Below are 17,869 nucleotides of genomic sequence, written 5' to 3'. Positions count from 1 at the left end.
ACCTGCCCCATTCTATGCCTATTTTCCAATCTATCAAGGACCATAACTCCTAAATGGCAAAAATGAAATCGTCAATATCAAATTTAACCACTATTATGTCATTATTAACAGCATATTCAAATTTTAAGAGCATTGGTTAATGGTTCATAAGTAATTGCACAGAAACGACATAAAGTGCCATTTTCAATCTACCAAGAACGAATACTCCTTGACAGCAAAAGTGAAAATCATCAATATCAAACTAGACCTCCAATTTTTCATTAGTAACAACTTATAAAAATTTTAAAAGCATTGGTCAAGTGGTTCATAAGTAATTGCATGGAAAGGACAAAGTAGCATTTTCCACTAGAGAACAAGGACCATAAACTCCCGAACGGTAAAAGTGAAAATCATCAATATTGAATTTGATTTCCATTTTGTCATCATTAACAACATATTATAATTTGAAAACCATTAATAGGAGGGTTCATTAGTTATTGAATGGAAACAATATAAAGTGCCATTTTCAAATCTATCAAGGACCATATCTCCTGAACGGTATAAGTGACAATTGACCTCCATTTTGTCATTATTATCAACATATTAAAATTTTAAAAGCATTGGTTGAATGGATCATAAGTTATTGCATTGAAACTGTTGGCAGTCAGTAGGATCTGCAAATGGATGAAGGACATGAAATCTGGACTGCTACTAAAAAATGGAGGTATGTTTGATAGGGACCAAAAGTTTGCCTTGGAACAGGCCACCTATGATACCCCTCAAAGAAAATAACTAAGATAAAACTATAAATCTTCCATTTATTCAAATAACATTGCATCTACAAAATCACAGGTAAACATATCACACTTAAATAAAATTATATAATTAAATTAAATTCCTAAAAATTTCATGTAAACAAGTCAGGACTATTCAATTAAAATAAAGTTTTTTCGTTTTTGGATATTGTGGGCTATTAATGATTGTATGTCAATTGAATGTATCAAAAGTTACCCATAGAAAGTATGGAGTAGAAAACACTTAAAGTTTGTTGGCTGTTTTGGGATTTTGGAAGTCCCTTCAGTATCAATTTTAATGGAATAGTCCCAAACAAGATTGTCAATATCTCAAAAATTTCCATTTTCACAACTTCATTTGTTTTAAATGGCACATACTTTTCTAGCAAACAATTTTTTCTTGAAATTTAACATGCTCAACATGAAATAGAATATACAACTATTAAAATGCTTTTAACAAAATAAAATTTGTAAAAAGGTCAACATGAATTTTCTGTAAAATTGTATTTGTTCTATGTATTCATGTGGATATCAAAGGTAAAAAAAGAAACATAAAATGTGATATGTTTCTCTTGAACACATAGCAAGATTCAAAACAAACTAAAGAAGTAAAAAGGTTTAAACAAATAATTAAACACAAAATAATTTCACATGTAATCGTGAAGTATTCTACATCTATGTACCTTTATTAATAGATACTGCCATTAAATTTTGATAAATGTGAATCATTATTCAAATGTAGTGAAATAAAAATATGAATCATGATACATTTGTAGTAAAATAAAAATGTGAATCATTGTACATTTGTTGTGAAACAAAAATGTGAATCATGGTACATTTGTAGTGAAATAAAAATGTGAACCATAGTACATTTGTATCTAAATAAAAATGTGAATCATTGAACATTTGTAGTGAGAAATCTGCTATTGTTACAAACAACTGATTATTCAACATTTAATTATATAAATTTAAAATCATGGTTTTTTATAATCTTTTTCATGAAGTCATCTCAATATTTACTTCTATGTAGCTCTGCTGCATAAAGATATAATATAAACAATATTTTACAGCTGTTTCCACACAATAACACATGACCATTACGGAAGATTATTAAAATTTACATTAATTACATACAAAATGTATACTAGGACTTTTAGGAATATTGGAAACCTTTCAAATTGTATCAAAAGATGATGCTTTGTCAGAGAATCTAGTAAATCTTTGAACATTTTCTATTCAGCTGATACACGCGGGGTTCGTACTCAAAATCTCAGTGTTGACAGGCTAGTGATACTGTAGTTGAACTACTTAGACCACTCTGCCATTGAGGCCCTTACAACCATGAAGAAGTACATTCTTAGAATTTAATTCCATCTTTTTTTTTTTGGTTTTGTGTTTGAATAAATTTATAAAAAAAATATTTTACAATCATTGCACTCGAGATATTTTTAATTTTCTATGAAATTGTGGAGACATAAAATATTTTATAATTTGACTATGAATCTGATAAAAAATGTTCTAAAAATCTCAAAGGAACATGATATACAACATGATACACAATTTCATAAAGGAAAAAAAAAGATGTGGGGTATCATTAAAACAGCAACACAATGACATACAGAGGGAAACACACAGTCTTCAACAATTATTCATATTTTCTCATTTTACCTAGCAAGTTTTAATAAGTATATTTCCTAATAGAAAATTATATGAAAATTTCTTCATTAATGATGTTCAATGTGCAAAAAATAAGTTTATTAGTAAAATATGAAATACAAAACAAGGGTAAAACTTTAATGCCCCCTCCCCTACGGCGGGGGCATAAAAAGTGTTTCTTTTCTACATTTTAAAAATCTGCTTTTACTCGAAAACTGTACATGGCTGTAAGAAACGTATAAAAAATTCTGTAAAATATTTGCAGTAAATAAAATAAGAAAAGCACAACTCTTAATTGTAAATATTTAATAAAGAACTCTAACATATTTAATAGTAAAAAAGCATTAACAAAAATGTATATATGTTGCAAAATACATGTTGTTTATTGGTCACATGTCAAAATAGAAGTATGTCTATAAGCTAGATAATTCTCCATTCTTACCAGCGAAATCTTTGATCATTCTCATACTTATGACAATCAAATATAGTCAGTTTTATCAAATCCATAGTTTATCATAAATGAAACCTTAAAAATTATTCATACACAGCCAACATACATACAAACTGCATACCAGTGGTTAACATTAATTACATGAAACAATGGGATTTCCTGATTTTTTTAAATGACAGGGATGTTTTAATTTGCCATTTCAGAATATAATCCATTCTGGGCAATATTTTCAGAACACCAATATGTTGTGATTGGCAATCGACGTCTTAGACAATGGCAATTTAACCAATTACTTGACTACCAACAATCCTTTAGATCCTGAAAAGGCGAATTGAACAGTTGTTTTACTACAAAGCAGCAAAAACAAAACCAGCTTGAACAAAAATTAAAATATTTTCAATAAGATACGATGTATGGAAGTGAACATCAGGCACTCCATGACAATGAGGATGTATTGCTGCCTTTTATTTATATCTACAAACAGGTGAAACAACATTATACTATGTCATAAGCAGACGACAACAATCACGACCAGGTATATGGTAAAATAATTCTTAGTTTCTCCGACTTGCCAAAACAACTTTCAAATGCTTAGCTTCTTATTATGGATCAAAAAAGAATGGTCTGACCTTTAGAATAAATAATATCCAACATAACAAAGTTATGTTTTGACCTTCATAAAATCATTTAATGTTCCGGAATTTCATAAATGACTTTTGGGAAGTATTTAAAGTCAAAACATTTTTGTTTGAACAAATATAAGAAACAAAGAACTATTCTACACTTACAAAGTACATACTGAATATTTGTACAAAATGAAGGAAAAATATTTTTAAACGTTAGATACAAAACTGTATGGGTACAGAATATAAATACAAAATGCACTGTTACTCATAGTCTGACAAAAAACTGCATTTATTTCTTTGATTTTTTCCCACTCTTTACAAAAGCCTTTCCTTCCTTAGCGGTTTTCTGCATGGTTCCATCACGCTTAATGGCTGGCTTAGGTGTGCCACCACTTGCCTGAGATCTTGTTTTTCTTCCTTCTTCTACATTAATATCAGGTACTGTCCATGCAGCTAAAATAAAATTCAAAATTAAAAAAAAAATAATGACAAAGATTTATTATCATGTTTTTTTCATTTTAGGGGTGGGGTGCAAGAGTTGTGTCACATTGAACAGTATTTCAGTATCAAAAATCATGAAAGCTAAGTTAAGGTAGATGGGTATCTATATTAAAAACAAATTAGAAATTTCTTCATTCTTTACCAAAATGTAGTTTATATATAAAAATAAACTGCTTCGCCTAGCGCAGCTGGATATGACCGCAGAGGTCTAACCCTGAGCAGTTGGGGCAAAAATGGACACAATATTCAAGCTTGATACAGGTCTGAATTGGATTGTAATTAAATATTTGACACATAGGTTTCTGACACAGAACAAATGTAGTCAAAGAACTTGAAATTGGTTATATGATTTGAATTTATATTCAATTGAAGATTTCTTGCTTTTGTGCAATACACCGTGCTGTTGCGCAATACTTAGTAAATCTGTTTTCAGACTATATACAAAGAATTAGCAAAATAAATTGTGACCCCCAATTTTTCTTTGGAAAATTTACAATTTCTTAAATCTTAAGGAAAATAAATTCCCTCCCCCTCCCATGTTCCCAAAAAAAAAATTTGAAGAAATCTTTTTAATTTCTTAAATCTTTAGGGAAAAAAATTGCCCCCCCCACCCCTTCTTCGAATTAAATAACATTTGAAGAAATTTTCTATTTGTAAAATGTGGTACAATTTAAGAAAAATCAATACACTTAAACACAAGTTATTGTCTGAAAACTAGAAAAATGCTTGTTTTAGACCCTTTTTGGCCCCTAATTCCTGAACGGTTTGGGCAATTACCCCCAAAATGAATCCCAACCTTCTAGTTGTGGAATTGAACCTTGTGGTACAATTTCAGAGCAATCAAAATACTTATACACAAGTTATTGTCCTGAAACTAGAAAAATGCTTGTTTTGGCCCCTTTTTGGTCCCTAATTTCTAAATGGTTGGGACCATCACCCCGAAAAACAATATCCCAACCTTCCTTTTGTGGTATAGAACATTTTGGTTAAACTTCATAGAGATCCATACACTTAAACTAAAGTTATTGTCCGGAAACCAAATGTCTTCGGATGACGTGATACCAATATACGACCACAATTTTTGCAATATATAATAAAATGCTTCGCTGGGGCGCAGCTTGATACGACCGCAGAGGTCGAACCCTGAACAGTTGGGGCAAGTATGGACACAAAATTCAAGCTTGATACAGCTATGACTTTGGATTGTCATTAAATATTTGACACAGCATAGGTTTCTGACACAGGATGAATGTGGTGTAAGAACTGGAAAAAATTTAATTTACCTATTATGGTGGAATATCCATAAACTATATTGTTTGTTAATTTCAATATATCAAAGAATATGTAGAATTCAATGTTTGATGTAATGTACTAAAGTTTTTGTTCAATGTGGACCAATTTGGTAACATGTATAAATAATCAAAAATCTAAATACATGGGAGCCCATTTAAATACATCATAAAGGTATTAAAATAGAAAGTGACATCATAGTCATGGCTAAAAATAAACAAAAATCCTTAATCAGCAACATTTAAAGTAATATCTAAAAATAAAATTCCTTTGTAACCATAAAAGCCCATTTAAATACATCATAACAGATATTAAAATAGATAAAATGCTTCGCTGGGGCGCAGCTTGATACGACCGCAGAGGTCGAACCCTGAACAGTTGGGGCAAGTATGGACACAACATTCAAGCTTGATACAGCTCTGAATTTGGATTGTTATTAAATATTTGACACAGCATAGGTTTCTGACACAGAAAGAATGTGGTCTAAGAACTTAAATTTTTTTAATTTACCTATTATGGTCCAATGTCCAAAATCAAAATACATGGTTAGATTCAGCATATCAAAGAACCCCATATATTCAATTTTTGTTAAAATCAAACAAAGTTTAATTTTGGACCCCAACTTGGACTAACTTGAAAACTGGGCCCATAATCAAAAATCTAAACACATGTTTAGATTCAGCATATGAAAGAACCCCAAGAATTCAATTTTTGCTAAAATCAAACTAAGTTTAATTTTGGACCCTTTGGACCCTAATGTAGACCAATTTAAAAAACGGGACTTAAAATTAAAAAACTAAATACACGGTTAGATTTGGCATATCAAAGAACTCCAATAATTCAATTTTTGATGAAATCAAACAAAGTTTAATTTTGGACCCTTTTGACCTCAATATGAACCAATTTGATAGCGGGGCCCACAAATAAAAAATCTAAATTCATGGTTAGATTCAGCATATCAAAGAACCCCATATATTCAATTTTTGTTGAAATCAAAAAAAGTTTAATTTTGGACCCCAACTTGGACCAACTTGAAAACTTGGCCCATAATCAAAAATCTAAACACATGTTTAGATTCAGCATATCAAAGAACCCCAAGAATTCAATTTTTTGTTAAAATCAAACTAAGTTTAATTTTGGACCCTTTGGACCTCAATGAAGACCAATTTAAAAAACAGGACCCAAATTAAAAATCTAAAAACACAGTTAGATTTGGCATATTAAAGAACCCCAATAATTCAATTTTTGATGAAATCAAACAAAGTTTAATTTTGGACCCTTTTGACCTCAATATGAACCAATTTGATAGCAGGGCCTACAAATAAAAAATCTAAATACATGGTTAGATTCAGCATATCAAAGAACCTCATATATTCAATTTTTGTTGAAATCAAACAAAGTTTAATTTTGGACCCCAATTTGGACCAACTTGAAAACTGGGCCCATAATCAAAAATCTAAATACATGTTTAGATTCAGCATATCAAAGAACCCCATATATTCAATTTTTGTTGAAATCAAACAAAGTTTAAATACTGGACCCTATCTTGGACCAACTTGAAAACTGGGCCCATAATCAAAAATCTTAACACATGTTTAGATTCAGCATATCAAAGAACCCCAAGAATTCAATTTTTGCTAAAATCAAAAAAAAATTTGGACCCTTTGGACCTTAATGTAGACCAATTTAAATAAAATGCTTCGCTGGGCGCAGCTTGATACGACCGCAGAGGTCGAACCCTGAACAGTTGGGGCAAGTATGGACACAACATTCAAGCTTGATACAGCTCTGAATTTGGATTGTGATTAAATATTTGACACAGCATAGGTTTCTGACACAGAAAGAATGTGGTCTAAGAACTTCAATTTTTTTAATTTACCTATTATGGTCCAATGTCCAAAATCAAAATACATGGTTAGATTCAGCATATCAAATAACCCCATATATTCAATTTTTGTTGAAATCAAACAAAGTTTAATTTTGGACCCCAACTTGGACAAACTTGAAAACTGGGCCCATAATCAAAAATCTAAACACATGTTTAGATTCAGCATATCAAAGTACCCGAAGAATTCAATTTTTGTTAAAATCAAACTAAGTTTAATTTTGGACCCTTTGGACCTTAATGTAGACAAATTTAAAAAACGGGACCCAAAATTAAAAATCTAAAAACACACGGTTAGATTTGGCATATCAAAGAACCCCAATAATTCAATTTTTGATGAAATCAAACAAAGTTTAATTTTGGACCCTTTTGACCTCAATATGAACCAATTTGATAGCGGGCCCACAAATAAAAAATCTAAATACATGGTAAGATTCAGCATATCAAAGAACCCCATATATTCAATTTTTGTTGAAATCAAACAAAGTTTAATTTTGGCCCCCAACTTGGACCAACTTGAAAACTGGTCCCATAATCAAAAATCTAAACACATGTTTAGATTCAGCATATCAAAGAACCCCAAAAATTCAATTTTTGTTAAAATCAAACTAAGTTTAATTTTGGACCCTTTGGACCTTAATGTAGACCAATTTAAAAAATGGGACCCAAAATTAAAAATCTAAAAACAAAGTTAGATTCAGCATATCAAAGAACCCCATATATTCAATTTTTGTTGAAATCAAACAAAGTTTAATTTTGGACCCCAATTTGGACCAACTTGAAAACTGGGCCAAAAATCTAAAATCTAAATACATGTTTAGATTCAGCATATCAAAGAACCCCATATATTCAATTTTTGTTGAAATCAAACAAAGTTAAATTTTGGACCCCAACTTGGACAAACTTGAAAACTGGTCCCATAATCAAAAATCTAAACACATGTTTAGATTCAGCATATCAAAGAACCCCAAGAATTCAATTTTTGTTAAAATCAAACTAAGTTTAATTTTGGACCCTTTGGACCTTAATGTAGACCAATTTAAAAAACGGGACCCAAAATTAAAAATCTAAATACACGGTTAGATTTGGCATATCAAAGAACCCCAATAATTAGATTTGTGATGAAATCAAACAAAGTTTAATTTTGGACCCTTTTGACCTCAATATGAACCAATTTGATAGCGGGCCCACAAATAAAAAATCTAAATACATGGTAAGATTCAGCATATCAAAGAACCCCATATATTCAATTTTTGTTGAAATCAAACAAAGTTTAATTTTGGACCCCAATTTGGACCAACTTGAAAACTGGGCCAAAAATCTAAAATCTAAATACATGTTTAGATTCAGCATATCAAAGAACCCCATATATTCAATTTTTGTTGAAATCAAACAAAGTTTAGTTTTGGACCCCAACTTGGACCAACTTGAAAACTGGGCCCATAATCAAAAATCTAAACACATGTTTAGATTCCGCATATCAAAGAACCCCAAGAATTCAATTTTTGTTAAAATCAAACTAAGTTTAATTTTGGACCCTTTGGACCTGAATGTAGACCAATTTAAAAACGGGACCCAAAATTAAAAATCTAAATACACGGTTAGATTTGGCATATCAAAGAACTCCAATAATTCAATTTTTGATGAAATCAAACAAAGTTTAATTTTGGACCCTTTTGACCTCAATATGAACCAATTTGATAGCAGGTCCACAAATAAAAAATCTAAATACATGGTTAGATTCAGCATATCAAAGAACCCCAAGAATTCAATTTTTGATGAAATCAAACAAAGTTTAATTTTGGACCCTTTTGACCTCAATGTGGACAAAGTTGATAACGGGGCCCAAAAATCAAAAATCTAAATACATGGTTAGATTCAGCATATCAAAGAACCCCATATATTCAATTTTTGTTGAAATCAAACAAAGTTTAATTTTGGACCCCGATTTGGACCAACTTGAAAACTGGGCCCATAATCAAAAATCTAAATACATGTTTAGATTCAGCATATCAAAGAACCCTAAAAATTCAATTTTTGTTAAAATCAAACTAAGTTTAATTTTGGACCCTTTTGACCTTAATGTAGACCAATTTGAAAACGGAACCAAAAATTAAGAATCTAAATACACGGTTAGATTCGGCATATCAAAGAACCCCAATAATTCAATTTTTGATGAAATCAAACAAAGTTAAATTTTGGACCCTTTGGACCTCAATGTGGACCAATTTAAAAACGGGGCCCATAATCCAAAAACTTAATACACGGTTAGATTCAGCATATTAAAGAACCCCAAGAATTCAAGAATAAAACCCCATTGAAATTGATCAAGAAATAAGAAATTTATACGAAGTATCTTCTTTTGCACAATACTGTGCAATTGAATATTTCTTGCTATTGTGCAATACTGTACAATTGACAATTTCTTGCTATTGCGCAATATTGTGCTATTGGATATTTCTTGCTATTGCGCAATACTGTGCAATTGAAGATTTCTTGCTATTGCGCAATACTGTGCAATTGAAGATTTCTTGCAATTGTGCAATACTGTGCAATTGAAAATTTCTTGCTATTGCACAATACTTATTATATAATAATTTACACATCCTGTTTGGTGTGTATCTCCTACCATATCATTATTATTTGCTTTTAAATATTAATCAGAAATAACCAACTTAAAATGGAAAATTTTAAAAGAAAAAAAAAAGGAAAAAAAGAAAAAAAAAGAAAAAAAAAAAATCCCCCCCCAAATTTTTTGAACCCCCTTATGATTCATCACCCCCAAACTCAATCCCAGCCTTCCCTTTGTGGTATGGTACCTTGCAGTACAATTTCAGAGAGATCCATACACCTGAACACAAGTTATTGTCTGGAAACTAGAAAAATGCTTATTTTTGGCCCCTTTTTGGCCCCCAATTCCTAAACGTTTCGGGCAATTACCCACAAACTCAATTCCAGCTTTCCCTTTGTGATATGGAACCTTGTAGTACAATTTCAGAAATATCCAAACACTTACACACAAGTTATTGTCATGAAACTAGAAAAATGCTTGTTTTTTGCCCCTTTTTTGGCCCCTAATTCCTAAAATTTTGAGGCAATTACCCCCAAAATCAATTACAGCCTTCCCTTTGTGATATGGAACCTTGAGGTACAATGTCAGAGAGATCCATACACTTACACACAAGTTATTGTCTGGAAGTTACAAAAATGCTTATTTTTGGCCCCTTTTTGGCCCCTAATTCCTTAACTGTTGGTACCATAACCCCCAAAATCAATCCCAACCTTCCTTTCGTGGTATTGAACCTTATGGTAAAATTTCATGGAGATCCATTCACTTAAACTAAAGTTAGAGTGCGAAAACATATGTGTCTTCGGACGACGACGACGACGACGACAACGACGACGACGACGACGACGCCAACGTCATACCAATATACGACCAAAAAATTTTCAATTTTTGCGGTCGTATAAAAACAACTGGGTAACTTCCATCAGGACATCATTACAAGCTGCATATTGTATAAAAACATCATAACAAACGAACCGCACGCCGCGACAAAGTTACTGAGAATTGTCGAAAATCACACGCTTAAAACAGCGCTATCAAAAAATCCTGGGGAGAACACTGCCCTCATGGGTAGTCAAGGTCGTTGGAACACCCTCGTAGGAATTATCAATTTGTTTTTGTAAATTATTAAACACAAGATGAAAATTTAGACATTAAGTTATAAGCATTTGTATTAAGTTTTTATATTCATTTATTTAAGAAGGCATATTTTCCATTTATCTGAATACAGGAATTAGCGAAAAATAAACCAATCGAAAATGAATTTATACATATGTATATTGTTTTGCATACCTTCAGCTATTGTTTTTTCCATAGTGCTTGTTTTTTTCATTGCTGGTTTGGCTGCAGGGGCCTTCCTCTTTGTTTCTTGTCTTGTATCTCCTAGTTTCTCTTTCCCTAATAAATCCTTTCCTTCCTGCAAGTATTTACACATGAATGAAGAAACTAAATATGTCAAACATTTTCCTGTCTGTTGTTTTTCTTTTTTATTCATCATATTGTGGATTCATTTATTTTCGTGGGTACCAATTTTCGTGGATTAAGGAAAACTTGCATGTTCGTGGCTTTTTAATTTCATGGTTTTTGACAATGTCTGCATACAAGCCTATAGTAAATTTGCCATTCGTTGTACATTTAGATTCGTGGTTAACCTATAAGCACGAAATCCACGAAAATTGGTATCCAAAAAATAATAATGAATCCACAGTATATGATATATAATAATTGTTTTAAGATTATGGAATACTTGTAACTTATGTCAAATAGTTGTCTCTAATAGTCTTTTAATAACCATCTATTATCTTTTTGATATTATAAATTATTGGATTTTTTTCCATATTATAATTTTTTTTTATTGTACATTTTTTGTTTGTATTGATGTTTTAAGGGCATACGATACAGTTTTGATCCCACAGTGATTTTTTTTACCAAAATTTGCATACAAGCTATTTTTCACCTCATTAATTCAAATATGTAATAAAAAATATACCTTCATGTGTTACTTTTAAGAGATAAATGAGGTCGAAATTTTAGACATTTACCTAAAATTTCGTTTTTTTTTTACATTTCTATCCTTTGGATAGACATACCTTACTTTTTTGTTTCAAAAGATAAACAAAAACGGACTTTTGTAAAGACATTAGGAAAATCTTGTTTACATAAGTATGCTCTAAATTTGTAAAACAATTCTTTGGAAATAATTGATTTTTATCAAAGTTTCATGATTTTAAAAATGATATTTTTTGCTGTATATTTATCTAATTTAAAAAAATTTCATCTGTGACTTTTTCATAAAAATTGATACAAATAATCTTCATACGTAATCAAACCTAATGTCATTTTAAAAAAGAGGGGTCCATGAACTTGTTTTCAAGTTAAATCAGTCTGAATGATAAAAATCAGTCGAAAACTACATCTTTTCCCCATATGTCACAGTTTGACGTCGCGAAAATAACATTTTACATTAGCAACATCATTACCTCCCCTGTAACTGTATCGTATGCCCTTAAATGGATCAATGATTTGATAAAGTATTTGTTTTCCTATGTGTTGTGACAATGATATTTTTGATGCACAATCATGCAACATTTTTTGTTGGCTGGATTGACCAATCTTTCTTGTTCATACCTCTTATATTTAAATCATCGATGTTGAGGGAGGGGGGATGTTATTTCTACATAATGTCCTTTCATTTCAGATTTTTTATCTTCTTTTTTTCATTACCTCAACAATGCATTCAATGGGAACTGTTACTTCCTTGACTAAAGCATGTAAAGCTCAATGTTAGTTTTGTAGTGTGTTTTTTATGATAGTGCTATTCTTTCTTTTCATCAAAATGGAATTGTGACAAGGGATATCTTAACCTGTTTAATAAAATTAAGAATGAAAACGGGGAATGTGTCAAAGAGACAACCAGTGATTTTGCTAGCGCTCTTCATTTTCATCATTTACGAAACTGTTTTCAAAATGATGAAAGTATTCCAAATCAATTTCGTCACTTAAATTTGGGAAGAGTTAAAATATTTTCGCATGAAAATACTATAATTCTACCTGTCTTATTGTTTCTGACAAGTTTCTGACCCTCAGCTAATTAACATTTACAACAGGTGTTATAAGTTGGGATTACAGATAATCTGCTTATCGCCATCAGATGGGTCACTAATCCGTTAATTATTTATCAACCTCATAATTGATCATCACAATTATTTTCCCCAGTAAAATCAGTCAGTCGGCATTTCAATTTCAATATTTATCAAACGAGCACAATTTGCAGTTCGTTTGTCATAGTTTCGTCATTTTAGTTTTCCCTCGGAGAGTTCGCATTTTAATTTCAATATTTCTCAATCGATCACAATTTGCAGTTCGCTTGTCGTAGTTTCGTCAAATGAACTCATTTTCTTCATATTTGACATAACTTTTAATCAAAAACTTTCGACAATTTCGATTAAAATGATAGAATTTTATTCATAACATTCAGATTCAAACAGGTGCTTCCTTTACGATGAACTGCGCATGCGTGAAAGTATTCTTATGAATTTAAAGACACTAAAACATAAAATACGAAATAATTAAGTATCAAACTAAACGAGAGAGACAAGTATAGTTCTTATTTAGCAAATTTAATTTAAAAAATGATAATTTCCTGCCTTTTTTAAACACGAACCAATCTGTAGATGAATCCGGATTCATTCTGAATTTATTATCTACATGTCACTTCCCGTTTTCATTTCATTTGGAAATCGAATGTAAACATTATCTATTCATGATAAATTTACAATTTAAAGTCATTAGAATTGTTCCAATAAGGATTTGCACAAATCCTTGGTCCTAACTTTATAGAATTGATTCTAAATATCGCTTTAAAACGTTTTTAAGGATAACGAGTATGAATAATGCAGAGAAATAGTCCTTACAAGTTCATTTATGCTGTGATTTCTGGTTTAAAAAAAAATGGATCCCAACTTTTGCTGATTTGGAATGTACCCTGAAACTAACTGAAGTGAAATTGTGAACTAGATTTCTAGATCTTATATCCTAATCTTTGTATTAAAGTGCCACATCAGTCAAATCATGCAGTAACTGCCTAGTATGCCTTAGTCCTTCAAAGTCTGACAAAGATGTATAGATAGTAATATACATCCTAGGTCCCTTGCTGCTACCCAAAATAAGGTTGATTTTCATCCCGCGCAAAAGTGACTAAAGCCCTCAAAATCCTTGCTATAACCCTGGACAACAACCCAACCAAAGAGCAGAAAACAGCTAAAGGCCACCAATGGGTCTTCAAAACAGCGAGAAAATCCCTCTCTAAGGAGGGCTTCAGCTGATCCATAAACAATAATGTATACTTGTTGAGCGAAAACACAATCTTTTTTTATTACCTTTGCAGTGGCGGCCATTGTGCTTTCCTTGGCCAGTTTAGCTTTCTTTGGGGTGGATGGGGGCTCTTTACTGATGGCATCAATCTGTTTTTGTTGACCTCTTGTCATTGCATCTACATCTGGTCGATTATCACCTAGTAATCTATCAGCTTCCTGTAAATGAATAAAATATATTTCTTAATGCTGTGCTTTGATAAAGCTATGAAACAACCTTGATTTCAGAGTTCTCGAAATCTGTTTTCCCCTGGTGGCCTTTGAAGAAAATCTGCTGGTCCTCAATGTTTTTTCTATTCACTTTTCGAGAACTGATTTGACTTAATGGCCTATTTGTATGCCCTTACATGTATTTCAGGAAAGCTTCTGAACATTTTAATATAATCTATAAAGGATCCCCTTCCAATGTAATTACTGTTCATGACATTAAAACTACAGTACACAGAAGGTGATTTAGATAATAGTCACTCTAATAAGGTGGTGAATTTTCACAGTAAATGCTAGTAATATAGAGATTCTACCACAGCTTCAATTGTGATACCTTAATACCCGTAGTTCTCTCGTACCACTAAAACATATTTTACCTCACCTCAATCTTTAAATGCCTGTCCAAAGTAAGGATACTGTATTTGTGAATTTTTCAGCGGTTGTATTATATGCAATCTGCCATTTTTGATTCTATTTATTGTTGTTAGCATATATTAGGCTGTTGGATATCCGTGAAACTGTTTTATTTTGTCACGCTTTGGCAATTTATAGCTTACTATATGGTATGATTTTTGATCTTGTAAAAGGTCATGCTAACATCCTTGTCCTTCTGGTACTAGTAGATAGTTGTCCCATTGGCAATCATACGACATCACTTATATTTTTATAAAAATAGGTTTACAAACCTAACCTACATCTTAAAGACATACATGTACTCTGATCTTCTGTGAATAAGGTTAACATCCCTCAGGCAAAGTTTACCGTGATGAATTTGGCTATTTTTTTTAGGGTCCCTTTTGGTCATATAGCTCTTCATGTGTTCTGATCCACGAAAATAATAAATTTTATTTTCATTTATCAATCACTTACCTTTGCTGTTCCAACCATAGTTGTTCCTTTAGCCAATTTTGATTTCTTTGCTGGTGGTTCAGGCTCTGGGTCTTTCAAACCAGACATTACTAATAAAGTCTCCTTCCCAGAGGATTCTAAATAGTTTATTCCTTCCTGAAAAAAAAAAATGCTATGTGTATAAGGACACGTACTACCATGCAAGGTTATTGTCCAATGATCACCAGAGAATTGACTTTGGAAGTATGGCCTAAACCTTTACAGACATAATAAAGTAACATAGTTAAATGGTTATGTGCACAAATTTTCAATTTCAAAAGAGAGACGAAAGATACCAAAGGGAATTTTTTTAAGGGATATTATTGAAAACAAACTGACAATGCAATGGCAAAAAACGTAAAACGACAAAAGTACAAACAGCAGTACATAAAAAACAACATACATGTAGAAAGCATGTAAAGATTTGTTTTTTTAATTTTTAGAATTCAATTATCTTTTGTTTTCTATAACTATTAGCATTTACTTTCTCTAAGTGCTGGTTCCGAATGCACGATTAGAGTGATACATTTTTTCTCATTGGTTCAGTGAATTTACATTTTACCTGGCTGGTCCATTTCAATTGGTCCTACTTGTAATTTGTACTCAGTAAAGTTTTCCTTGCAAATCACTATATTCGTATGGTCATTCTTCTAATCAGTTTTCTCAGAACAGGTCATAATTTTATATAAAGTTGACGCGTCGATCGACTTAAATTTATAATTCTTGAAATACCAGCCCACCCAGCCCTATTTTTTAAAAATTATATTTTTATTCATAATTTTTTCTCCTGTGTGTATAGTGGTTTTTTTGAAAGATAGGTTTTTGTACCTTCTGTTTGAGTAAGTTACATGTACTTGTATTGTGACTCAATTTTTTTTTTGTGTTGTGTGTATAGTTCATGTTGTGTAGACCTTTAAGTTTTATGAGATGCTGATCTAAGCCTTATAAATGTTTTTACATACTTTTCTTTTGTTTGAAATTTGCCAGAGATTTAAAAGATTGAAGAGTAATTTAGAAAACATGTCAAGACTGAGCAACACAAACCCACTATAAACCAGGTGTGATCTCGGGTGCTCCAGAAGGGTAAGCACATACCTGCCAACCCACCTGTTTTGAGCGGGAAATTCTAGCACAAAGGACGAAATTCCGGAAATCTCACACTTTCTGGTCGGCTCCCGCGCAGAAGTATAGAATCTTCCGCATTCAGATATTTTTAACCTGGAATGACCCACATTTGTATTTCTCAGGATTTTACAATACTGTCAATCTGTCGTCATCTGTGAAACAGATATTCCATAATAATCAACCAACTTGTGATAGCTTCCATAAAATTTTGGAAGGGATCAACATGAGTAAAGGGGCATTATTCAATCACATCAAAAATAGGGTAAGAGTTCCATATGGCACCCCCACCATACTAAAAGAACAAAATAATGTATTACCGTTTATTCCGTGGGGGTGCCATATAGAACTCTTTCCAAAAGTACAACTGTATTGCTAATTTATATTCAGCAATAACTTCTTAATTCTGCTAATTTTGCGAATGCTTTTCCAAATAATATGTGAGAAAGTATTTTTCATTTAAAAAGTGCAAAGGGAGATAATTTGTATAACTAGCCAGATGTAGCTATATGACCTATATATTAGCCCAAACTGCAGATATACAAAACCTGCATAATTTAGTGGTATGTGAAATATGCAAATGTTGACATCAATTTAGGGAAGCTGACAAAAAAAAATATCTGCATTGCAATAAAATGGGATTTTGTGATTACTTGTGTCCTGTTTTCACGTTTTTAGGCACACTATGGTAGTATGGTAGTTACAGAACTGGATTGAGCTTGTTTGAACATGTTGATAAGTCAAAAGAAGAATGTATCACATGTATTTAAAAAAAATTACATAAATTAAGTTTTCAACGATGCATTCTGTAACACATCTTTGCATGACATGACATACTTTCTTCAAAATAATTATAGTGCATTTTAGGAGAGTCGAAACATGGGAAATCCAAACCACCCCCTCCCCTTTTTGACCAAATAATGAAATATCGGACAAAGATACAATATATCGACGAATTCAAACAAGAGATAGACTTAAAAATTAATTTGCCAAGATGCCTTTAACATGAAATTTATTGACAAGTAAATTTTCTCAAGTTTGCATTGATTTTGTTGACAAAAACAAAAATGCCGGTGACCGACATTTTTTGTGTATTTTCCCTTCGGTTTGAACAAGGATATATTTGTTCATCAACTGTGAATTTTAACCAACCTTTGCAGTCACTTGCATTGTTCCATCTCTGGCAAGTTTAGTCTTTTCTTCAGCCATATTTTGATTTACTCTCTGTAAAATCAGTAACTAAGAAAGGCTTATAATTTGCCGAATCAGCACGAGGTTAACCCAATGTATTTTAGGAAGGCGTTATCACATGACAAAAACAAAGCAATTGATTGGATCGTTGAACGGAGGCTCGCCCGGTAGCGAGATAATCAAAACAGACGCACGTGTAAATACGGACCATGATGACACAGACAGTTGTGTCTGAAAAAAAAAACAATATACTTTACTATGTTAATGAGTCTAATCATAAGAGAACAAAACTAATAAATGAGCAGTCAATGTTAAATTTTATCAGAGGGCAGAGCATTTA

The 17,869-nt window shown here is 31.8% G+C and overlaps 1 protein-coding gene across 1 annotated transcript; it reads right to left on the bottom strand.

The window, feature by feature from the left end:
• Window positions 1-777: 777 nt before the first annotated feature.
• Window positions 778-17,641, bottom strand: LOC127720088 (uncharacterized). Its single transcript, XM_052226497.1, has 5 exons — window positions 17,491-17,641; window positions 15,199-15,333; window positions 14,128-14,280; window positions 11,042-11,165; window positions 778-3,959 (listed from the first exon to the last, which is right to left on the bottom strand). Exons 1-5 carry the CDS (start codon window positions 17,545-17,547, stop codon window positions 3,796-3,798), a joined length of 633 nt encoding a protein of 210 aa, XP_052082457.1. The 5' UTR covers window positions 17,548-17,641; the 3' UTR covers window positions 778-3,795.
• Between the last annotated feature and the right edge of the window lie 228 nt (window positions 17,642-17,869).

Source organism: Mytilus californianus, unplaced genomic scaffold (genome assembly GCF_021869535.1).
Source record: "Mytilus californianus isolate M0D057914Y unplaced genomic scaffold, xbMytCali1.0.p SCAF_11, whole genome shotgun sequence".
NCBI lineage: Eukaryota > Metazoa > Mollusca > Bivalvia > Mytilida > Mytilidae > Mytilus > Mytilus californianus.
The sequence above is the reverse complement of the archived record's forward strand: the minus strand, read 5'-3'. Positions and strand labels throughout refer to the sequence as shown.